General features: G+C 41.0%; 1 protein-coding gene across 1 annotated transcript; it reads left to right on the top strand.

The window, feature by feature from the left end:
* Positions 1–25,267, top strand: CA5B (carbonic anhydrase 5B). The gene is made up of 6 exons (XM_037056306.1): positions 1–101; positions 8,322–8,508; positions 17,279–17,476; positions 23,383–23,501; positions 24,555–24,650; positions 25,178–25,267. The coding sequence occupies exons 2-6, from the start codon at positions 8,367–8,369 to the stop codon at positions 25,265–25,267; spliced, it is 645 nt and encodes a 214-aa protein (XP_036912201.1). The 5' UTR covers positions 1–101; positions 8,322–8,366.
* The last annotated feature ends 561 nt before the right edge of the window (positions 25,268–25,828 follow it).

Here is a 25,828-nt window from a genome sequence, read left to right as displayed (position 1 = left end):
GGCCAAGGCAGTGGGGCATGACGAGGGGGCGTGGCTACGATGGCTAAATTTGCAAGCTGGAGTCTCCGGAGTAAGATTCGTGCTCTTCGGAAAACGTTCAGGTAAGGGCCCACTGCGTTCAGGTAAGGGCCCACTGCGGTGTGGTGGTGTGGAGCCGGGCTGCAACAGGGGCTGGACGACTCGGGGAAGGCTGGACACTCCTCATATACTCCAGCACCGCCCCGCCTGTCTGGGAGCTAGGATTGCTTATATTGCCAGGGTCCGGGTGGGTTGCCCGGCGGACTGGGTAGTCTGGCGGGGCATTGCCCTCCCTGCCTCCCCTCCCCACTCCCGCGCCCCGCAGCCCTTTTCTTCTATGGGAGTCACCAACCGGAGGACTGCACTTCCTTTAGGGTTATTTGCACTTGCGGGGAAACAGATGCCCCAGGGAATTTGTAGGGGGTGTGAGGACAGTTCCTTAGGAGGGAAATTTGCTAAGGATGGTTAGCTGTTAATAACTCAAGAAGCTGTGAAATAGCCGGACACAAGGGTAAGGACTACAAATCTGAGATTTTGGTTCCACAAGCCAAGGCACGGCTAGCTGGGACTGACTTGGGTCAGGATTGTATTTCTTCCATCCCCTGACTGTGCCAGGGGCTGTGGTTGGAATCACAGCCACCCCCTGCCCCACCCCAAGGCAGGGGATCAGCATTACAGCTTTGTCAGGGGGACAAATCTCAGGCTTCTGTGTTTTGCAATTCCTTCTTGCATTTTCATTTTGTGCCCTGCCCCAGAATTGGAGGAAAACCAGACAAGTACAAATGTTGATGGCAGTGGGTTTTTGTGGCATTGGGTGTTAAATGCTACTGCCTTGAGGCAGGTGGCTAACCTTTAATATTCAAAACCCATGTATTTTAACTGGGGAAGTTGGAGAGGTGCAAAAAGTTAATGAGTACACCTTAATTTGAATAGAACTTGTTGTCTCCCAGCCACTGAAAACCCCACTGCTTTCTGCTTCCCCTACTTCCATTACTGATAAATCTGGTCATCTTTACTCTGCTATTAAAGTCTTGCTGCAATGTGCAAAGGAGTAACCAGATTTCTCTTGTGAGGGAAGCTGCCTCAGAACCTACCCCTGATCTGCCCCAGTGCATCCCTCAGAACAGTCACAGTTCTTGGATATGTTGGAAATTGAAACATTTCAGCTACGCAGGGCTTTCTGCCTTTACTCAGGTGATTTTTACGTCAGGCCCAGGACTGAAATTCACCAAAAGGCCAAGAGCAGCAAGGACTCCATTCTCTGTGCCTGTACACACCTCCCTGGAGCCAGGGGAGAGGATGTGAAGGTTCAGTTGAGTGCAGTGAACACTGAGTGAATTGTGAGCAAAGGAGTGAACGTGAGGATTTCAGAAATCTGATGGAAGGAGGGTAGGCTACACTTGGGAAGTTAGTTGCAGCACACTAAGTAGTTACTAAAATGTATTTTGAAACCTTTGGCAACCCCCGATTAGAAACATACTTTCAGGGGAAAAAAGTGGGTGAGAGGAGGTAGCTGCACTTTCTCAGTCAAGACATGGAAACAATCTCTAATCCAGAGAATGGCAAGAGGCTGACTTCCTTTCTAAATCAGGAGGTGAGAAAATTAAGGGCCAATCTGATAAGGATGAAGGGATTTTTTTAACGTAATCATAACCTTTGGTAGGTACGTCTTTGCTGTCTCTTTTTCATGTGTATAATTGGCTTAGTCAGGCAGAGTTCAAACTATTTGTCATTTAAGAAATACATGACTTATCAATGACTTCTTTCAAAGCTTTCAGCATTTTCACTTTTCCACGCATATCTAAGTCTGCAAAACAGCAGATAAGAGATGTGCTAGTAAAATCCAAAGATATACATAAATAATTAGTGATAGCAAGGTCATGTAGTATAGAAAACTTAGCATTCCTGAGACCCATCCAGTCTATGGTTCTCTAAAAATTAATATGAATGGGGTTACTTCGAAATGGAATTAGAGCTGTCCTCCCAAAGAAACTGCCTTGCTCGTCTTACTCCTCAAACCTCTGAATGGCTAAACCTGGGCACGTAGCCTTCGGACTGGGCCTATGGCATTGTACACCAAACAACTGCAATGCTAATAGGAAAGTAGACATGACTATACGGCAGAAAATGAAAGACATTCTTTAAACTTAGCATCACTCTGTTCGCTTATCTATAGCTATAGAAATTCCTTCCTTTGCTTATTAACACCCACAGAAATTCCTTCTATTCCTGCACTTACTCTCCTTTCCTTTCTCATGCAAACCCCTGGCCTTCACCACTTTATCAGAACACTCTTTGGGTTTCTGCCTGAGTCAGTGCTTCCTGAATAGCTATTCTTTCAAATCTCAAACACTTTGTTGCCTCTCACTTTAACCTTTTATTTTTAGGATAAAGCTTCCATCTTCAAGGATAGACTTAGGACAAATTTTCTGTGAAATCCAGTAATGTTGTAGTAGTTTATTGTTATGTATTATGTTTGATAATTAAACATTATTTGTGGCTTAACAAGATTGCATTTTATAAGATCTTGGGTAAGTTTAAGTAACCATCTCTATAACTTTTAATGTAACAGAGAGGATTGGCTTTAGGCTTGAGTATAAATAATCTCATGTATTATTAGAGACATTGTAGCCTGGCATTAGCTATACTGAGTGTCTGTTTTTTTCAGATTTTCCTGGAACCCTCCTTGCCTCTGGCCTTCTGTGCTCCGTTCCTTTCTTGATTGCCTTTGACTGTTCCTTCTCCATCTCTTGCCAACCTTAATCACTCCATTTTTTCCCTGTATTCCTCTCTACACCTGTTACTCCTGGAGGAAAGGAGTGTTCCTTCTCTCTCTAGCCTTATAGCCTCTCCTGAGCACCAGAACTGTATTGCCAACTCTCCTGCACCTTTCCTCTCAGCCCTACCTTGGACCTCAAATCCAATGTATAATTAAGTGAGGATTGTCATCTTTCCCCTTCCACCTCATGCCAGGTTCTGTTTCTCTGATCAAGGGTGTATCCCCATTCTACCATCAGCATCACCCAGCTGTAAAATCACAAAGCCACCTTCAGCTTTTTCCCTTTTCTCCCCTCGAGTTGAATGCAAAACTTATGCGTGTTTTGTTTTGTTTTGTTTTGTTTTGACCAAAATGGTGATTTCTTGAATGCAAAGGGCCTTGTCCGACTCTACTTCTGTGCAGTTCAGTGCTTCATATTCTCCGCTTGGATTATTGGGATTTCATTTCAAACTCCACATGTCCAACTCTGAGCTACTAATTTTCCACCCAAAACCTGTTCCACACACTACTGTCCTCATCTCAACTCGTGACAACTCCATTCTTCCAGATACCTAGGCCAAGAATCTTCTAGTCATCCTTGACTCCTCTCTTGCACATTTTAGGGGCTGTATTCCCAAGGTGTGGCCAACACCCAACCACTTCTCACCACCTTCACCGCAATATCCTTAGTTCCAGCCCCTAGATTATTCTGAATGGTGTCTATGCTCCTTTTCTGCCTCCCATCCCAGTCGACTTTCAGTAGAGCACCCTGAATGATCTCTTAAAAATATAAATCAGATTGTGTCTCCCCTCTGCTTCAAAAACTTCATTTTGTCCCCATTTCACTTAGAGCTGTAGTTCCAAATTGGAGGTGATCCCTGTTCTCCAAGGGCCATCTGCCATGTCTAAAGATGGTTTTGTTTTTTTGGGGGGTGGTTTCGTAGTTTTTATTTCTTTGCTGGAAAAATTTACTTGCCTTATATAGCTTTTCTAATTATTTTACTCTCAGACATTTGATGTATTTCTGTTTTCAGTGAATTTTTTAATAAAAAAGTTATAGCTGGCTAAAAAAACTATCTTAGAACTAGCAAATCAGAGATGGTTTTGATTGTCACAGTTGGAAGGAGGGTACTACTGGCATCTAGTGGGTAGAGACCAGGGATGCTACTAAATGTCCTACAATGTACAGGTTGCCCCACACATACACACACACACACACACAAAACAGAAACCTGAGTTGGATAAAGAACCTTTACAATGTCCTGGATGTCTCCTCAATCTGGTGTCTGTTATCTGTCAACCTCATCTCCTCCTATGCTCTTTCTGTTTGATTCTACTTTTGCCCTATTGACTTCCTTACCCTTCCTTGTATGTGCCAGACACACTTCTGCCTCAGGATGTTTCCACAGGCAATTCCCTCTGCTTGGAATACCCTTCTCCCTGATAGTCGTCTAATGAATTCCTTCACCTCCTTCAATCCTTTGCTCAATTTTCACCTTCTCAATAAGGCTCCCCCTGAGCAATTTGTTTAAAGAGTCAACACCCCTTCCCAATGACACTCTAAATTCACCTTAGTCTACTCTACTTTTTACTGAACATACTATAATTTTCTCTATAACTAACCTATGTATTGTTTATTATCTATTTTTCCCTACTGGAATGTAAGTTCCACAAGGGTAGAGACTTTGTTTTGTTCTCCAACAAACCTAGAATGATGTCTGGCATTTAATAGATGTTTGATTGGTATCTTGGTGAATGAAAGAATAAAAGAGTGATGGGATTGAATGAAAGATGGTTGAAGAAATCACCTCATCCCGGGCTTCCCTGGCTCCGTTGTTTGCCCACTCCCATGCATCATGCACTGTGCTGATCAGAAACCATCAGAAACCATCTGTGCTTCCTCCTATACACGTGGAATAATATCTAAAAGCCTTCCAGTCCCTTGGAAATTCATATTCTACAAATTAATCTCAAATCCCCAACCATCCCGGCTTTTCCATGTAGCCCCTGGGCATCTGCTTGGCCAACACCTTAACAGACTTGGAATTATGGGACCTTCAGATACAGTTTGCTTTATTACAAAAAATAGGATTTTACGGGATTTAATTTTTGTTTTTGTCACAAAGCACAAGGTAATCTTCAGAGTCAGTGTCCCCTACAGTAAGATCAGCAGTGTTCTTAGGAGACAAACAGAAGTTCAGTCTTCCAGACCACTTTGTGCAGTCCACTGCTGGGTGGGCTTTGTGGAGGAGGACAACCTAGAAGGTGAGGTTGATTGACACCCGAACCTCTGGAGCTCTTGTGCCCTCCTGGTCCTAGAGAGCCAGTCTGGAAATGGACGAGAGACACTTACTATGGGTGAGTTATCATCAGCCACCACCCTAGGCATTGTGCACCGACAGCATGATTGCAGAATGCAAAGTAGTCCCCAAGGCATGAACACTGCCTTGGAATTCACCTCTAGCCTTCTACACCAGCTCGGCCTTGCCTTAGGGCTTTCCTGATGACTCTGAAGCTAGAGCAAGGATCAGTTACCTAGGCTGCCAACTGTGAAGTTGGAAGGAGGGTAGAGTTTATAGAGAAAATGATGAAAAAGTTTTGGGTATAGATACTGGTTATGGGTACACAACATTGTGAATGTATTTAATGCCACTTTTAAAAACGTGAAAATGATAAATATTATGTATATTTTACCACAATTTAAAAAAGGTAACTAAAATAACGTAAGTTGTTAGTTTAAATAGCTTTTCCTTGTATGTTACAAGCTTGTGAGAATAATAAGAAAACATGACCTTTTCATCTTTACCCAACACACTGCTTTGGATGAGATAGTCACTCATTATTGTTTCAATTTGGGAATGGAAGTCAACAGAAGGAAGAATTAATGTACATTTTGCCATGCCTGCTCCCTCCAAACATATATATATACAAACACACACATAAAACTTATGAACAAAAGTGACTTTAACTTGGTTTGAAAATTTCTAACCCCTTTCATCAGTGAAGGCATACTTTAGGTGTCACTGCCTTAGAGACCCCAGGAAGGGAGTCAAGCCTTCAGGTAAGGAGCCTCTGTGGGGTTCAAGAACTTCCACCAGTGCCCTTGTATGTGGTGACCCGCATCTCCACTCCCTGAGGTCTGTGTCTTCATTAGCAAAGTGTTGCAGACAACAGTGCACAGCATGAGACTGGAAGCTGGCTCCTTGTCACACCCCATTTTTCAGTACTTGTCCAGGCACTTGGATTAATAGCTAATTGAAAAGAGTTCTGCCTGGAGCTCTCAGTTGTCCTTTTCAGGGTAGTCACTGGACACACCCCACCTTTCCCTTGGGTCTAGCATTCTCCCCTGTAGCTCAGATCTGGTGGAGTTGAGGGCAGTGGTACAGGGTAGAAGAGCTAGTTCATAGCCAGCGAATAGCAGTGAAGTGCATGAAGAGAGTAGAGGGTGAAATCAGAATGGGTGCCTCCTTTCTCAGCACTATGGGGGATCCTAATGTGCTTTTTTTTATATCTTATACTCTTCTTGGAAAGAAGGTACAAACAGTAAAATTCAAGTCTGTAAGTACATACTGTCTTTAGTGGCCTCTCAATTTCTCTTTCTCTGCTATTTGGCACCTGTCCTCTCCTGGCATTGCCAAACTGTTGAGAGGCCTCTAATAAGCCTTAGGCAGAATTTGAGGAAGCTCTAATGCCTACTGAGAACTGGATTGGTATGTGTTTCTCTTCCCATACCATTTGCATTATTTTATTATTCACATAACATAAAGTTAGCCATTTTAAAGTATATAATTCAGGAATATTTAGTACATTCATAATGTTGTTCAAACACCACCTGTGTCTAGTTCTAAAATATAATTACAAATATAACCCCATACCCATGAATCCGTTGCTCCCCGTTTCACCTCCCCCCAAGTTTTGGCAACCACCAAACTGCTTTCTACCTCTAGATTTCCCTTTTCTAAGCATACCCATGAATCCGTTGCTCCCCGTTTCACCTCCCCCCAAGTTTTGGCAACCACCAAACTGCTTTCTACCTCTAGATTTCCCTTTTCTAAGTATTTTATATGAATGGAATCATACCATATGTGTGACCTTTTTTGTCTGGCTTCTTTCACTTGGCATCAGGTTTTTGAGATTCATTCACGTTGTAACATGCAGCAGGACTTAATTTCTTTTTATGGCCTTGTTCATCTTTCATTCCAGCACCCAATACACTGCCCAGAGTAAAGGAAATGACAGTAAATGTTTAAATGAAAATGAAAACTGGCAGAATTCCCATCCCTGTAAGTCCAGGTTAGGTTCATATTTGGGTATGTTTCTCTTTCAGATCAGGCAGAACTTTGGGGGTCCTTCAGATCTTATAGATAGAGATATGAGACCCTGCTGTTAAAACACAAGCATTTTTTAAAATTATTTATAATATTTTATTTATTTATCTTTAGAGAGGAAGGGAAGGAGAGAAAGAGAGAAATATCAATGTATGGTCGCCTCTCGTAGGTCCCCTGCTGGGAACTGGCCTGCAACCCAGGCATGTGCCCTGACTGGGAATTGAGCCGCGGTTGTGTGGTTCTCAGGCCCGCGCTCAATCCACTGAGCTACACCAGCCAGGGCAATTTTTTTATTTTTTAAAAAGATTTTACTGATTTATTGTTAGAGAGGGAGAAAACATTGCTCGGTTGACTCTCCCACACCCTCAACTGGCAACCTGTCCCGCAACCCAACAATCGAACCAGCAACCTTTTGGTTCACAGGCCGACACTCAGTCCACTAAGCCACACCAGCAAGGGCTAAACACAAGCATTTTAAAATGTTTCCAATGTACAAATAAACCTACAAATGGGTGATGGTGACATGTAGAAAGAGGAAAAAACCTTAATACTGAGAACATACTAGTAGTCACTTCATTATTCTCAGTTCTTGAAATTAGGATCAAGGTCTTTCCTATCACCAAGGTCTTCTCTACCTACTCACCCAACAGCCATCGTGTGCCAGGCACTGTGTCCCTAAGAGATGCAGCTGTGACTAAGAGAAAGAGAGTCTCTGCCACCCTGGGGCTTAGATACTGGGGAGATGACGTCATAAATTACATTCCTGATGAGGTATTTAATTCAGTCGTGATGAGCTCCATGACCAAGAATAAGAGTGCATTGGGATCATAAAGAGAGGCATGGTCAAGGGAGGCTTCTAAGAAGTGACGTTGGGTGTGATTATCAAAGCATAGATTAACCAGGCACTGAGGGAGTGAGAGTGGTTCTGGGAAGAAGGAACCTCGGGTGTTGGAAGAACTCAAGTCCACATGGCCAGTGTGCAGGCAGCGGCAGAAAGTGGACATGACAAACAGCCAGGGAGTGTTGTGCGGGGGTAACTAGTGAGTTTCAGGAACAAGAGTGGCTAAACTCTTTGACTCTCGTTTGGGCCTCCTGCGTCCCCACGGTGTGTGCAGATAATCTGAGTGTGGTCATTCTACTTAGAGGTTTCCACATGATCTGCAGTCTCTACTACTTACAGCTTTTCCTTCTTTGTCCTCCTGCCTCTGGGTTATTAGGTTCCTGCAAGTTCTCTGCAATCTCACCCAGACCTCAAGGCAAAGATGGTGGTGATGAGTAGCCTGAGAATCATTCTTCAAGCTTCTCCATGCAAAACACTGTGGAGAAAATTCCAGATTCCGAGGTCCATGCCTGTGAGGCCCTGCAGCCTCTACACCTGCACTTACAAAACCCGGAACCGAGCCTGTGAGTACACTGCTACCTCAAAGCAAGCGGGAGGCTTGTAGTTTCATAACAATCACATGTGTCAAGGGTTTGTACATAGGATGTCACTGGCATTCCAGAGTGGGTTTGTATCGACATATAACATGTGTAAGTCTGAGGTGTGATGCATAGTGATTTCACGCACTTGTATATTGCAAAATGATGACCACAGTAAGAGTTGGGAAGTGCTTTTCTTGACCAGCTTTAATATATTTAAAAGGTTTTATATAGTTATTTTTAGACAGAGGGGAAGGGAGGGAGAAAGACAGGGAAAGAAACATCCATGTGTAGTTGCCTCTCATACATGCCATACTTGGGGCCTGGCTCACAACCCAGGCATGTGCCCTGACTGGGAATCGAACTGGTGACCCTTTGGTCTGCAGGCTGGTGCTCCATCCACTGAGCCGCACCAGCCAGGGCCAGTTTTAACATTTTAAAATGGTATCACACAGAAATAGGACAAGGGAGATATCCCAGTTCCAAGTACTTTGGAACCTGTTCTATATTGTTTCTTATTAGCATTGTCTTTTTATTAAGGTTGATCCACTGACTGTGAATGATTTCTGTGGATCTGAACCTTCTAGAAAATGCGTATTAATGCTTGTTAGCAGTTCAGAACAGTAGCTGCATACTCTGGAGTGTTCTTTCCTGAGTTAGCAATTGCAGTTACTTCTAGCTGACCAACTTGTCAAGTGTGTGTTCTGCTGTAAACACAGCAGATGGTCTTCGCTGAAACCTCTCGAATCTCATCCCCTGCAGAAATACCAGTTACATACACGTCTCTGTTAGTCAGGGATTATCTCTTCTGGTGCTACTGACCTGGATGGGTGGTTCTGTGTAGTTGGGGTCTGTCTTGTGCACTGTAGGATGGTGGATAGCATCCCTGGCCTCTACCCACTACATGCCAGCAACAGCCCCTGCCCAGCGGTAAGAACAGAAAAGGTCTGCACACATTACCAAGTGACCTCTGGGGGACAAAACTGCCCCTGGTTAAGATCCATCGAGATGATAGCAGAGGATAACCTGTGTATTTGTGGAGAGATGGGTTCAAGTTTATGGAAAGGTGAAATAGATAAGTATATTGTTGAAGAGGAGTTTTTTTATATTTTCTATTATTTTAAAGGGGCTGATTCTGAGTTTTCAAATGTTAGTTTTCTTCTAGAACTGGTTTCTCTAGTTTTTCTCTTTGGGTTTAGTCTCCTTTGACCTCATATGCACACAACAAAAAATATGTAAGAAAAGAATGCTTGTAAATTAGGAATCATAATCTAGCTAAATCCAAAGACTTGAAACTGCTCCATCAATATATTTTTATTGATAGTGTATTTTGTTTCCTCCCATGTTGACTATGTTCTCATTAAAAAGAACTAGCCATTAATCAATAAAACATACTTAAAAGATTAGAATAAGGGAGAGGGGAGGGAATTTCAGGGGAAAAGGGGAAGGGCCTATAGGAACAAGTATAAAGGACACATGGACAAAAACTAGGGGGGTGGAAATGGGAGGGAGGGGGAGCACCGGGGGTGGGCTGGGATGGCAGCAAAAGACAGAAAACTGTACTAGAACAACAGTTAAAATAAAACTTGAAAACAAACAAATAAAAAAGATTAGAATAAATAAAAAGAACTGGCCAGCGTTAAAGTATATTTCTGGTTTTTGGGTGTGGCTTCCTACCAGCAGACCCACATCCTACCCAGACTGGCTTATTTTCAACACTGGTACTTTGAACGAGAAAGCGGAAAAAAATACTCCTACTATCCAGTTAATAAAGTTACTTTTTAAACAGAAAGTAGGAAGATATAACTCTAAAATCCAATATGCTCATATTTTTAGGATAATTTTACTTCTGTTTTGCTGACCAAAAAAAGTAGTGGTGCCTTGGAAAAGTGGGGCTTCCCTTGATTAAATTCCCACATCAGATGTCCTTCTTGGTAAGTTGCTAAGAAGCACAGGAAACAGTCACTATTTGATTTGGCTTTTATCATATGATGCCCTCTCTCCCTGTTTTCACCCAGGACAGTAGTACAGTCTCTACTCCCTGGGCCAGTGGGCAGGTCTTTTTCTGACGTCCTGGCATAAAACCAATATTCATTGTTTCTGGCAGCTCAGTACCCCAGTAGGAGGCCCCATGTTTGCTGACTTGTGACCAAGAATGACCCAAGAGTGTTGAGGGTTTGCAAAGATAACTGGAAAGCAGCTGTGCTGGTCCTGGGATGGTTATCCTCATCACCATCTTTCTCATCATCATAGCCTCAGTGTCTCCCTCAGGTGGGACCATATTTAACATGGGCTGAAGCAGATGAAGCTGTCAGTGAAGGGGGAGGATCCGGCAAATTCAGAAAGCAGCATCACACTAGAGCCCTGGGCTCCCTGCTTTACTTCACTGCCCACCCTCCACCCAGGTAATCCCTGGCTGTAAACTCCAGTTGCTGTTTGCTGTTACCTCAGGTGGCAGACAGTAAATGTTGGCAGTCCTAGTCCTAACTGTGGACACTGATAACATGATAAAATATAGATAAAAGCCTTGCACCTATATCCAAGAAGAAAATAAAAGCACTTTCTTTTTAAAAAATTTTTTTGATTTATTTATTTATCTTTAGAGGGGAAGGGAAGGAGAGAAGGAAATATCAATGTATGGTTGCCTCTCGTGAGTCCCCTGCTGGGAACTGGCCTGCAACCTAGGCATGTGCCCTGACTGGGAATCGAACCGCGATCAGGTGGTTTGCAGGCCCATGCTCAATCCACTGAGCTACACCAGCCAGGGCTAAAAGCAGTTTCAATTAGTGTATCATCCCATAAAATTTAGTGGAATTGTCACGTGAAAGAAATTTAGGCATCAAATCTTAGACCATGAGAAAATAAATTTAATTAGGCTGATTCTTAATTTAATGAAATACAAAGACTATCATCTAGAATGGAAATGGTTCAGATTTGTTTTATTACAATGATTGTTATGTCATGATCTCTTTACTTTAAGAAAAGGGGGAAACATTTCTTTTCATGATAACCTTGAATAGAATGGCACAGTATAAAATGTAGCCACTAGCTCTGGCTGGTGTGGCTCAGTGGACTGAGTGCTGACCTGCAAACCAAAGAGTCATGGGTTTGATTCCCAGTCAGGGCTCATGCCTGGGTTGCAGGCCAGGTCCCCAGTGGGGGTGCACAAGAGGCAACCACACATGGATGTTTCTCTCCCTCTCTTTCTCCCTGCCTACCCCTCTGTCTAAAAATAAATAAATCTTTAAAAAAATATATAGCCACTACACTCGTGTGTGTATTTACATGTAAATGTAAACTTATTAAAATGTTATGGCCACATGTGGCTAGCACTGACCATATTAGAAATGCCCATTGTCAGAGAAAGTCTGTTTGACAGGATTGCTCTATATTATAACTGAACTGAACTGTGTCAGAGGGTTGTTCTGTATTTCTCCAATTAATAGTGAAGGGCACAGATAAAGCCTGGAGAGCAATAGTACAGTACACCCTCAGCTAGTATCAGGGATGGTTTCTTGGAGACTGTGACTAACCAATTGTACCATAGGCTCATTCATATAAATAAGAGTTAGGTTCCCATGGCATGCATATGTATATCAAGGAACCTGTGGTAAAATTGGTGTCATTGTAGGTTGTTTTGCTTAAAGTCGCAGTTTCCAAGAACTGTGTTGAAGACCTAACTGTATCAAAAAGCTTGTTTTGTAATGTCTTCTTCACCAGGAATTCTGGTAATCCCAGATAATATCAGCCAGGAACACCCAGACTATGTTGTCTGTCATTAACTTTCAACAAGTCTTGAGAAACAGTGGGCTCATTAAGAGCCCCTTGGGATTGCATTAACAACCTCTGGGGTATCTACAGCTACGGACTATGGGCCTCGGTCTCCTGCACGAGGAACTGCATGTGTGTGCTGTGGTTCACTAGGCTCAGCACTGCAGGGCCCTTTGCGGCCTTGACGCTCTCATACAGCAATGTGCTAGGATCACCCTCGCAAAGTCACATGGAGAGTCCCTGGGTGTCTAGTCACTGCACCAAACCCTAGGCTTACTAGGGTGGTCTTCAGTTAGATAAGGAAGCAGTGCATCTCACTGTAAAGTATGGTACAGTGCAAAACAGGAGAAAAAGTTAAAGGCATGCAGAATAATGCTGTGCAGTAGTTAAACAATGTGAACCCAAAAATGAGACATGTAGGCGATTCTATATTTTCTAATTATCTCTTTAAAAATAGTGTGTCAGTTATATCCCAATAAAACTGGAGGGTAGTACATTTTGTTCATTTGTGAAATTAACTATACTGATATAGAAAATATGTAGGTGGCCCTGGCTGGTGTAGCTCAGTGGACTGAGCACGGGTTGCAAACCAAAGGGTTGCCAGTTCAATTCCCAGTCAGGGGTACATGCCTGGGTTGTGGGCCAGGTCCCCAGTGGGGGCCACATGAGAGGCAACCACACATGGATGTTTCGCTCCCTCTCTTTCTCCCTCCCTTCCTCTTTCTCTAAAATAAATAAATAAAATCTTTAAAACACCTGATGTTTTTAAAAAAGAAAATATGTAGGTAAAACATAGTGTATAGGTGAAACTAATTTTACTAATATATTTTATTTAACCTAATATATCCAAAATATTATCACTTTAAAATTAGATGAATATAAGAATTATAGCCCTGGCTGGTGTAGCTCAGTGGATTGAGCGTGGGCCTGAGAACCACACAATCACAGTTCGATTCCCAGTCAGGGCACGTGCCTGGGTTGCAGGCCAGTTCCCAGCAGGGGACTCACGAGAAGCAACCATACATTGATATTTCTCTCCTTCTCTCCTTCCCTGCCTCTCTAAAGATAAATAAAATTTTTTAAAAAGAATTATAAATGAAATATTTTATTTTGTTTTTTACTAAGTCTTCAAGGTCCCTAGGTGGTCTTCATTTACAGCACATCTCAATTTAAACTAGTCACACTGGGCGAGTGGAGACCCTGTAGACAGTGCAGGTACAGAGAGCACTTGCCTAGGAGTAACAAACAATGAATAGAAACTTAATGTAATGTGGGGTTGTCAGGGAAGGGGCTTGAACTGACCTTGAGAGCTGGTAGGGTTTCAGAAGTGAGAGAGCAACAGGCAGGTGTGATCATGTGAATGCAGGAAGTGTTCTGGGGTATACCTGCTTGCCTAGTTCAGAAACTATGGTGAGAGGTAAGATTAGAGAGCTTTAGTGTCAACTTGTTTGTTTTTTTCTATTAGTAAAATAAGCATTAAGTGCATCCTTTGTGCCTGGTACCAAGTCCAGCCCTCGGCCTGCAGAAAAAGTACAGAAATCTAGCACTAAGTACTTAAACTTGACACAGCCCTTCGAGCAGATAAAGTAAATGCACATTGCATGAGGCATATTTGAGTGCTAAACAGTGTGACAGTGAATGCAGTGTGAGTTCAGTGGAAGGAAGGGTCATAGTGGTTGGAGAAAATGTTAAGGCCAGAGTTTGGGAAGAGGGAGTAGAGGGGAGTGAGAAAGGAGGCAAAGCAACCAAGAGGCATGGTATGAAGTTGTGGGCAGGGCAAGGGAGAGTTAAACCTAGAAGATTTTTAAAGAAAAAATAACATGGTCAGCTGGGCAATATGAAATAAAGATGAAAGGAGAATGAAATCTTCCCAGTGATGTTCTTAATCATTTTCATTCAATCCACAAATGATTCAAAACCAGCTCAGTTCTGGCTTGCATATCAGCTGGGAGGCGGATAATTACACATGTGTGTGTAGCAAAGGACAAATTACTTTCATTCTACCCTTCTGAATTCTTGACGGAACTCCCAAGACAGACTAATCAAAGAAAAACAAACAGAATTTTAATAACATGGGTACCAGGCCAAGAAAGAAAGAGAAAAAATGTTTGGGGAACAAGTTAACATACAAAATGGTTTTATATAAAACATCAACTGTCTTGTTTATTTTGATAAACAGCAATACCAGCTTCATTTGCAATACAGTCCATGGCATTGGGAAAAAGGATCCTGTGATTGTTGATCATATTATTAATGCAAAGAAAAGATAAATATTGAAAAATATTTTCTTAAAAGAAGACATGAATACCTCCTGTATACATAAGAGTGGCAGAGACCCAGGGAAACTGAGTAAGTCCTCAAAACGATGCAAGGCACCACCTTGTTCAGGCCAGACCCTCTCAGTAGTCCTCCCAAACTCAGGGTATTTATGGGCTAAATGTCCCCTTGCCATAGTTGTTTCTTCATATGCTCTTAGGGATAAGCCGCTGTGAGGCCCCTCGGCAGCTTAGCTGCTGAGTGTGTGTCAACGAGAACAGATGAGATGACATCCTGACAAAGTTTATGTCACGCATATGAAAACAACTTCACTTATAAAAACAAATTCATTCTTAGACCAAAACAATTTCACGGTTAAAAACAACTTCAGTTTTCATAATAAACAAGTAGATTTTAAATCATATCAAACTGATACACAAGTGTAAATTCTCAAGTCCCCAGCCACAAGTCGGAATATCTTAGAGGGGAAGATGTAAAGACTCTTTGCTCCAGGCATATTTAAAATTGAATCAAGGCTGTTCTAGGTGTTTAAAAATATCACAAATCCAATACGGCTTTTTACTTTTTATCCCAACAATAGCAGTTCAGTACTAAAATTAAAGGATGTGTATCAAATACGGCACTACAAGACAACAAAAAAGGAGGAAGATATGGCTCCTGTCTGCAAGGAATTTGCAGTCTAATGCGATTATAATATGAGTATATTGTACCAATTCATATACATTTTGTTTTAGGTTTCTGAAAGTTCTTATTCTTCACAAATCCTTTCATACTACGAGAGAAAACCCAATACATTAGTTTCAGACTTCTCTAGAGATGAGAGTACTGCACTATATTAAAAAATAGAAATAGAAAAGTGAATACTCTGAGTTTGCCTCTGCTTTTTGGTCTAGACCAAGATTTCTCCACTTTGGCATTGTTAACATCTGGGGCCAGAGAATCTGTGTATTATGGGATGTTTAGCTGTATCCCTGGCCCCCACCCACTAAATGTCAGTAGCATCTTCTTCCAGTTATAGTAACCAAAAATGTCTCTAGACATTGCTGAATGTCCTCTGGGTGTGTAATCCCTCTGTTGAGAACCGCTAGTGTAGAAACTTCCTGGAGAGCTTTAAGTCTACACTACTGGGGCACTTTTTCCTAAAAAGACAAGGTTAAGATCTTTCACTTCCAGCTTTGGGTAACTACTTCAGAGAGAAGAATGTTTCCTCTGTAAGACTAAACCAGAGGCAAGTTTTCATGTTGTTAGTGTTGTTGTTGTTGCTGTTTTTCATGAAAACAGGAGTACCAGGGACCCCGCCATACACAAGGAGGTTTGACTGAATAGCAGCTGCCTTGTCACTTTCTCAAATCCTTAAACTCATTCTTAGCAGTAGGGTGAGGTGCAAAGGGTCATCAGTAATGATTTCCCTTAATTCATATATCTTCTAGTTCTCCTGTGGGTCTGAGTTCTACCCGCCCATGGTACTCTAAAGAGCAGAGAACTCGAACACCCCAAATCATATATTCAGGTTCAATCCATCATGCATGGATATCTGAACAGATCTGTCTGTGTTATGAAGAAGTCTGCTGAGATTTATCAGGGACTTACCACAAAGACTGTTACCAAACAGAAGGGGTTCTTTTGCCTGCATGCATCAAACACAAACAGGAGTTTGCAGCAAGGGAAGTAAAGGTTTATTTAGGGAAATGACACCAAGACCAGAAACATAGGTGAGTAATTCTCAAAGACCTGGCTCAGTCCTGGCTTGCATTAGGATTGACTATATACGGGACAAATGATTAATCATAGTGACTAAGGGAGTTGGGGCCGTGGGCTTTACTGATTGGTTGGGGTCAGAGAGGGAGTAGTGATCATTGTATTGGGTCCTGATGTTAGCCACAGGGTCATTTTGTCCAGTTTTGTGAAGGTGTGGTGGGTAGGGACGTTCTGCTTTTATGGGCCTGGAGCTGAAGCACAATGAGATTAAGATATTATCTTTAGTTTCAAACAGTTCCCTAATCAACAGACCTATGGTTTTATTCCTAAAACCATTTGATGCTATCCAGAACCTGGTGTTCTAAGGGCTTGTACCATGATGGTCCAAGGGCTTGATGGTAAGGGCTTGTACCATACTGCACACCCACTCCATTAATCACCAGGTTAGAACACCCATTAAGGGAGTGGGTGTGCAGTATGTTATGGTACTATTAGACTGGACAAAGCTAGCATGAATTAAGGAAAAAGTCATATTAAAGAAATGAAGTTCCTGTCCAGTTACAATACCTGGTGCTTGAATCTTTGGTACAAAAATCAGCATCAATGGTGTCATCAGTGCCCATGTGGGTCAAACTGTGTATATACATCTTAATATATAATGTCCATAGCTATTCATGTTATGAACAGAACTCTAGGAACCTTAGCAATGATAATATTCTACCTGGGTTTGGCAGAATACCTAATCCTCAAAGCTTGCTTACACAAGAGGTGAATTCCACATGCACACTTAAATAGAACCATATCATTCCCCCAATGGGATTCATCTGTCTCTGGTTCTCTTTGCTCTGACATAATTCTCTACTGTGATTCAAGAAGTATTTGAGTCTGTACTTAAGGGCTTAAGTGTGTCATGTCCCCTATCTTCCTCTTTCTTCTGAAATACAACTGTGTGGTATGTAGCCCCAGATAAGGGACATCCTGATGACTGCCCTGATATGCTTTCTCCTAGTGCACCCACTCTGGGAGAGGACGGACCTGGTCCCGGGAGGGGAGCGCCAGTCACCCATCAACATCCGGTGGAGGGACAGTGTCTACGATCCTGACTTAACACCGCTCACCATCTCTTATGACCCGACCACCTGTCTACATATCTGGAATAATGGATACTCCTTCCTTGTGGAATTTGAAGATTCTACAGATAAATCAGGTGAGAGACAGATTGGTAGTCTTGTCTGGAGTTAAAGGCACAGTTTGACATTGGCACAGGCCACATGTCACTGTCTCCATGGGAGCATGGACCTCTGTTGTTAGCAATAATGACACACATTGGACTTACCTTTTCAATGTATGAAAATAGTCCCTTCTAGTCTTATGCACATTATCTTCTGGTATCAGTAGTATTTTTATTAATAAATATGTATACTTCTAAGTATAGATTCATAATTGATATAAAAGATAGGGTGTGAAATTAAAGCTATGTCCAAAATTTATTTTGCACTGTTTATAAATATGTATTAATTTTCTGTGTGCTTTACAAGACACTTTTATGTTAAATAACAATACTTTTAATCAGATTTAATGGATCAGATTTCAATACCTTTGAAATGGTGAAAAGAATATTTGTGTGTGCGAGAGGTTATAGTCTTTTTTTTTTTTTAGAGACAGAGGGGAAGGGAGGGAGAAATAGAGGGACAGAAACATCAATTGGTTGCCTCTCATACATGCCCCGACCAGGGACCAAACCCACCACCTGGATATATGCCTTAAAAGGGAATTGAACCAGTGACCTTTTACTTTGTGGGAAAATGCCCAACTAACTGAGCCACACTAGTCAGGGTGAGGTTATAGTCTTAACAAGTAGTTAAGACTAGTGGCATATTAGAAAAATGGAAACTCACCTTCTGGTAATTTTGTTAATTAAACAATGTTACCTAGTTTAAAAGGAACGATTTTACTTATTTTGTTCTTTTTTTTTCTGGTGTGGTGGTGGTGGTGTAGTGTGGCACTGGGGTAGTGTGGGTGGTTGGTGCTGTTGTTGGTGGTGGTGGTGATGGTGGGGTGGGGTCTAGTGGTGGTGTAAAGGAAACAATTTTAAAAGATTTTTAAATTCAAACATGATATTGCTTTTGAATCTTTTTTTCCTTCAAGCCAGATCTAAAGTAATCTGAACAATTTCAAAGTTTACCTGAAACTTTAGAATGTGATGAATTCTGTGCACATTTCTTTTTTCAAGTCAAATTTGATGGTATCAAATAGTCCTAAGTAGATTAAAATGATTATTAGTTGAAATAGTATATCTTAAGGCTTAAAGAGAAGTGTTCAACCGGTGGCAAATTGCCACCTCTCCTTTCCCACAGACTGGGGACACTTGGCAATGTCTGTAGGCATTTCAGTTGTCACAAGTGGAGGGCAGTGATGTGACTGACATCTAGTGGATGAAGGCCAGGAATGCTGCTAAAGATCCTGCAATAGATAGGGCAGCATTCATGAAGTTATCTAGCTTCAAATATCATTAGAGCTGAGATTGAGAAACCCTGATCTAAAGGAAATTAATTTCCTCTTATGAGCATGAAGAAATGAGTCCATGAAAAATGTTCATGAATGAAGCAAAAGTATAAATTAAAGCATAAATAGAGATGTTACTCCTGTGTTTATCCTGGCTCTGGGATTCTCAACCATACCTTGGTTTTCCTTGTATTTTCATAGCGATGCTCTGAGACCTACACATGGCCCTCTGGCCCAACTGCAAACAGACTGATCTTTGGATGGGATTCATCTCTCTCTGTTTCTCTTCCCTCTGACATACTTCTCTGCTGTGATTCAGGAAGTATTCGAGTCTGACTTAAGAGTTTAGGTATCTCTATGTTGTCATGAATTTTCTTCTTTTTCCTCCATGGTAGAACCTGATCCCCTAACCCTAAACATCTTATTTATATTTCCCAAACTAGAAATTACTCCTTTTCTCCAAATTCATCAGTATCTATCATAACTTTTGTAAATTCTAGAGTTTGCCCCATCTCAACTGGAAACCTATAATATTATATTTTGTGTAAGGATTCCAGGAATCTTCATAACAGCAAGCTAAAGTCCTGTCTTCCAGGTGACCATTTTGCACTGTGGTGAGCTCTACTTGTCTTCCATGAAGGTCTACCATTACTCCTTCCAGAGGTAGACTAATGGACAGACTCAATGTACAGAATACCAGTTCTCATATGTTCACTCTGGATGCATAGCAATCCCCTCAATTAATTAGTCTCAATCCGAGTTAGATCCTTAGCAACCTTTTTTCTTTCTGAGGATCCTAAATGGTGGTCAGCCTCCTAATGACCTTGACAGTCTAGGGACTATTGCCAATATACTATTGCTTCATGGCGTTAGAAAGCTTGGGAAGTTGCTTAATGAGTTTCGTAATCAAGTAAGTTAATCCCAAGACAGTTCAAGGCAAATAGCTTTTTGTTTTATTTTTTAGTCATGTTTTTTCTCATTTGAGCAATAGAGCCAAGAATTCTTATCCACCCATTTGCATAGGCAATCTCTTATGGAAAAGCAAGTGACCAACATTTTCTTCATAATAGCTCTCTAGATACCTCCAGACACAACAAACTAAGTCATTCCTTAATCTTACCTTCCATAGGTGAATTAGTGTCACCCTCTTTTTACAAAATCCAAGAAAAATTGTAAAGAGGTTGCTAATTCTCCACTTCTTTTATCAGTAAGGACCAAAAGAGATAACTCCTTTTCATTATGCTTTAACAATTATTTTTAAGATACCATTAATCTTTAATAAGTACCTAACTTTCTACCTCTTTCTTTTTCCATATTTCAGTGACTGCCTCCTATCTCCTGCTTATTCTTCACTGCTATTTCTCCATGCTGTTTCAGAATAATCAATAGCATTCAAAGAGGAAGAAAAAATGAATGAACATAAAAAATAAAGAAAAAGAAAAGAAAGCAAAGGCATCCTAGAGAGAAAGAAAGGCAAGAAACAAGTCTAATTCTAGAAAGGAAAGGATTTAATAAATATCAGTGTCTATAAATCTCCCTCCAAAAAGTAGGAAATGCTGCTACAGTGTGCTTTACAAGGAACTGAGAATAAAGTGTGCAAAGGAAGGAGCTGGATGAGGTATGTGACAAAAACAAAACATGCCAAATATTATGGGATGCAGCAAAAGCAGTGCTTCAAGGGAAATTTATAGATGAAAATGCCCATATTAAGGAAGAAATTTCTGAAATCAATAACCATGCCTTCTACTTTAAGAAACTAGGAGGAGAAAAGCAAACTAAACCCAAAGGAAACAGAAAGAAGGTCTTAATAAAGAGTAGAAATCAGTGAAATAAAAAGTTGGTTTTTCTAAAGATCAACAAAATTGACAAACCTTTAGCTAGGTAGACCAAGGGGAAAAATAAGAGAAGACCCAAATAGAGAAGAGAGCAATCAGAAAACAGAGGGACATCACGACCAGCCTTACAGAAATTAAAAGGATAACAGAAGGCAAGTGAGCATATCATACCTCTGCCCTCTGCTGGGCATTGTTTTGTTACTTGGCTCCCCCAAGTAGAACAGTTATTGATTCTAAAAAGTACATATAAGGTATGCAAAATGTCATAGGAAAGGACACTGAATTATGCCTGGGCTGAGTCCCATGGATGATTCCTGTAAATGATAAGCTCCTCTGAAATTATTCTCATCAGCAATATCACCAGGCATTAAAGAGAAGGAGTGATGAGTCCTGTTGTTCTCTTAAGGATGCTTCCTGCCCCATCTGGCTTCCCTTACTTCACACTTTTAGGAGCATCACCAAAGAACCTACTAAGAATGCTCTCACAAACATTTTAAGTTCTCCTTCCCTATTTTCAGTCCTACATCTACTTTTTTGGAAAAAACAATGTAATGCTTTTTTAGTAAATTTACAGAGTGCTGCACCCATGAGTATAATCCCATTTTAGAGTGTTTCCATCATCCCTAAAAGTTTCATGCCCATTCCTGCATTTCCTTTTATTTGTATGAGGCTTGTGTATTGCCTTTCCCTTCACCATCCCTTTCTCTGCCAGCTCCCTCACCTCCACATTAAAGGCAAAAGAAGGGAACAAAAATAACATGGGCTGCTACCTGACACTCTGCTAGGTGTCTTATATATTTATATATATTTTTACAAGTTTAATCTCCTCTCATGTTAGAGCGCAAAAAGAACAAAACATCAACGACCTCAAATAAATAAGTATATAATTATTTGGCATATCTTATGACTGCTCTGCTTTCTAATTCACTATCTTTTGTGTCCCTTCTCTGCCCTGTTTCTTGCCCTGTTTCTTGCCAAATGTACTTGCCCCTCTCATCCATGCATCTTCCTTGACTGACCTTACTCTTGCTGAGGTTACCAGTAATGTTTCTACTAACCAACCCAACAGACACTTTACAATCTATTTCTTTAGTGCCTGGTTTCATCAAGGATTTTCTAAATGTCAGGCACTATGCCAGGTGCTCAGAATAGAAAGAGGAAGAAGAGATGGTTTTGCATTTAAAGAACTTACATTGTGGTGGGGAGACAGAACTGGTGGCACCATCTCTCCTATCCAACCTATTGTCACCCAGTGAGAGTGCGTGCCCAACATGGTCACGGTATCTCATTCTCAACGTAAGTTGGAAGTATGGATTTTTATGTGAAATCATCCACATTTAAATGTTGGCAATGAATGTAAAATTATCTTTAGTATTGTGTGGGTGAATCCAAACACACCTGAAGACCAGTTCTGATCCCTGCCCTTGAAACTACCTATTGGTGACATCTCCTGTCTGTCTTGCTCATCATCTTTGAAGGAGACACACAGTAAGTGTCCAGGAATTGTGTTGCCAGTTTGTTTCTGGGAATAAAATAGAAAAGGTGGCCCTCTCCCCTACCATGGTCACTTAACTTGAGACAAGAACTTCAACTTAATTCAACAGATCAGATCGAATATTTGCCAAACCTGTGCTTACGATATGGTGTTGCCACAGAAAAATAAGGATTTGGGTGAGATGTTTTATTTTTATATCAGTACACTTTAGTCTCATCCTCCAATTAATTTAGTGAAGCGATGTGGGATTATGCTCTGCCCCTCTCCTGTCCCCTGAAGAAAACTAGTCTTGCTCACTTCTTACAAAACAGCTTTTTAAAGAGGAAGTTAGGTAAAGTATTTCCAAAAGCCAGTACAATACATAGCAGACCATTATATGACATATCCAGTGTATTTGGTCCTTGGGAATCCCTGAACTCCATCATTCCTGTACATGAAATTCAACAAATGATGTGCTGAACTCTAACGATCATTAAGATAGATGACCTGCATAGTTTTCGTGTTGTTCTATTGGTTCAGCCATGGACAGACATCACCAGGGGCTGATTAGTTGGAAGAAATGAGGAACTCATATGCTTTAGCAAAGTCAAGCAAAAAGAAATCAGCACCACCCCAGGCCTGAAGAAGGGTGACTTGAGAAACTCATATCCACGTATTTTTCCTATACTGTAATATATTGATTTCACTGGTTTCAGAAAACTTTGGTCTAAACAAAAGGTATTTATTGACTAACACAATGAAGCTAGTGGTGAAGTGTGTGTGTGATTCCATTGTTCACTGTGTCCAAAGGGAGATATGTGATCATTTTAACTTGTAAATATCCTATTCCACTTCAATGAAAGGGAAAGAAACTGTAGTATCTATCAAAATTGAAACGCAAAGTATCAGTCCACAAAAAATAAACAATATCTTTTGTCTCCATATTTCAGTTCTATGAGATTGCATTGGATAAATATGCTGAGAAGGATACGCATTTTGCTGTACCTGCAAAAAACTGCTCACAGTAAATGCAGAATGTAAAAATAATTCAAGAATTGGCCTTTAACAATTGTATGTAGCTTGGAGAATAGTTAGATCTCAGTCTCATTCAGAGTGCAGATCTCCCCCTCTCACATGTATTACCTGCACGGAACTCGAGTATATAAATACTTGAATATAATACAGTGTATTCCATTTAAGGCAGTTCATATAGAAGGTTCACGCACAGATTTGGCCTTTCCCCTGCATCTCCCATGGCATCAAAAACTGTCCCCTAAACTGTTGGCTGTGCCATTTCAGTGATCAAGGGAGGACCTCTGGAACACAACTACCGACTGAAGCAGTTCCATTTTCACTGGGGGGCCATCGATGCCTGGGGCTCTGAGCATACCGTGGACAGCAAATGTTACCCAGCAGAGGTAGGTTGAGAAGTGTGGGAACTGGGACAACTGTGGAGAAGTGGGGATAGTTCTGAGTTACTAGTTCAAAGAAATTCTCAGGAAGGACCAGGGGATGCCTATAAATCTAAATAGCTCTCTCAGGGGCTATAATTCCCAGTTATTACACATGCAATGGCAACTGCCCTCGTCTCACATAATATAGCAGAAATGAACCTTACATTTCCAAAATGGAATTCTTTCAGAATTCTAAGATAAATTCAGATCATAGGTTAGAGTAAAAACCCAGGCAACAGGGCAGGGCCACGTCCAATTAATTCAAGTGATCGGTGATGGGAACCTACCAGTAAATGAAGGCTGCAACAATAGAAATAGCAAAAAAGAGCAAGATTTAGCGAGTGTTTCTCAAATAAGAGCAACAGGACTTGAATCAGGGTCCTCTTCAGGAGAGGAGAAGAAAGGAGAGGAATATAACTATGACCTTGAGGGTCTTCCTTGGGAAGCTGGCTAATGAAGCATTCACAAATAATAGATGAGAAATAATTTGTAGTGAAATATAGGGAGCAGATAGACACAGAGAATTTCTTCTAACAACTTTCCCCCTAACTTAGTTTTAGGTGTTACCTTAAAAACAAATATGTTTTAACTGGTTCTCCCTCAAAGAAGTGTGTCTTCAACTCCTGTCTAATTTGAATAGGGAGAATCAATTTCTCTCATGATAAATATCTCTCCTTTATATGCAAATAGTTTGGGACATGAATGTTTCATGCGAATCAAGATGGGAATGGACAGATGTTGCTTCCTCACGAAATGTTACTCCCTCTGCTATATATAATTTCTTTTTCTCCCCAAATAAATGTCTCTATTCGAAAGGAATATTAATTTTTGCTGCTAGATGCATTTCTTCTTGTTCTTTAGTTCTATTTCATTTTCTACCATGCTGTTGTATGCTTTTCCCAGTGGCTTTATCTTGGGTGAGGAAACATGTTAAAATATTGTATACTGAATAGGGCTGTCTGTTTTGGAGCCATCCTACGTAGTCATGTATCAACCCATCTTTTAATGATGTTTCAGCTGCACCTGGTGCATTGGAATGCAGTTAAATTTGAAAACTTTGAGGATGCAGCCCTGGAAGAAAATGGTCTGGCTGTGATAGGAGTATTTTTAAAGGTAAAAAAAGTTGCTAACTTTAAATGATATATACTATTCTAGGATGAAAGGATATAACATTGCAATGCTAAGTTCTAAGAATATTGGGATAAAAATAAACGCTAGTTAAAATGCAAGATTATTATGAAAATATTTTAAATGTCATAAAAATGCACAGTCCAATAGCACAGTCACAAGCCACATGTGACAAGTGAACATTTGAAATATGGTTACTTCCGCTGTGGAACAATTTTTAATTTTGATGAATTTAAATTTCAATTTAAAAACTGATAGCTAAATGGAGGGGCACTGTTCCCTGCAGCCATGCTGAACCTGTCAGCAAGCGGCCTGCTCATTTGTTCTCTGTCTAGTTTAATTCAGTGATGTTTATAACATTCTACATTACCAGTTTAAGTATAGATTAAGTAGTATGGTTGGTTTGTTTTTATGTAATAACCAGGTGGTTAATTTTAACTATAACATTCTGTTATAGTTTTAAAAGTGAGGTGTCAATTGTTTTTAATATTTTCTTGTTGCTTCTTCTTTAGTTAGGGAAACATCATAAGGAGCTCCAGAAATTGGTGGATACATTGCCATCGATTAAGCATAAGGTAACATTTTTTTCCAGCATCACTTGAAGTGCATCTTATATTTCAATTTCAGAGTGGAAATGCTAACAAGGCCCTTTGAATACGGAAATGTAATTAATGTCAGTGCAATTGAAGTTCTCTTTGAAAGTTCCCTAGATGACAACTTGCCATTTATGATGCTTGTGTGTTGAGAATGCCCCTGTACCTGGGACACCTTTCAGGGGGCAGAAGGGTTTCCATTGGTGGGCACTGGCCACTAGGGATACTAGCGAGGCCCTTTGTGTTGGGAGATGTTATTCAGCTCAGTGGATTCCGCTGGTGGGCCCTGGCCACTCTGGTGTTGCTGCTGTGTCACTGAGCACTCTGGGACTTGGGAACATAATGGGGTCCCGTCCTCTGCTCCTGACACCTGCTCCTTCTCAGTCCTTGTGGAGACCCTCAGAGCAGCCTCCTTAACTCTAGCTACCCTCCCTCAGGCACAGAGCAGAGAAAAGTTGGACTGAAACTTGGTTTGTCCACCTTTAAAGAAAATTCACCTCTATGCTCTCTGATGGGTGCCTTTGTCCAGCCCCAAGATCCACTGTTCAACATTCTGAATGCCAAAGGGGC

Source organism: Sturnira hondurensis, unplaced genomic scaffold (genome assembly GCF_014824575.4).
Source record: "Sturnira hondurensis isolate 20B ecotype Veracruz unplaced genomic scaffold, ASM1482457v3 Scaffold0008905, whole genome shotgun sequence".
Classification (NCBI taxonomy): Eukaryota; Metazoa; Chordata; class Mammalia; order Chiroptera; family Phyllostomidae; genus Sturnira; species Sturnira hondurensis.
Note: the sequence above shows the minus strand (reverse complement) of the source record. Positions and strands in the feature narration are given on the sequence as shown.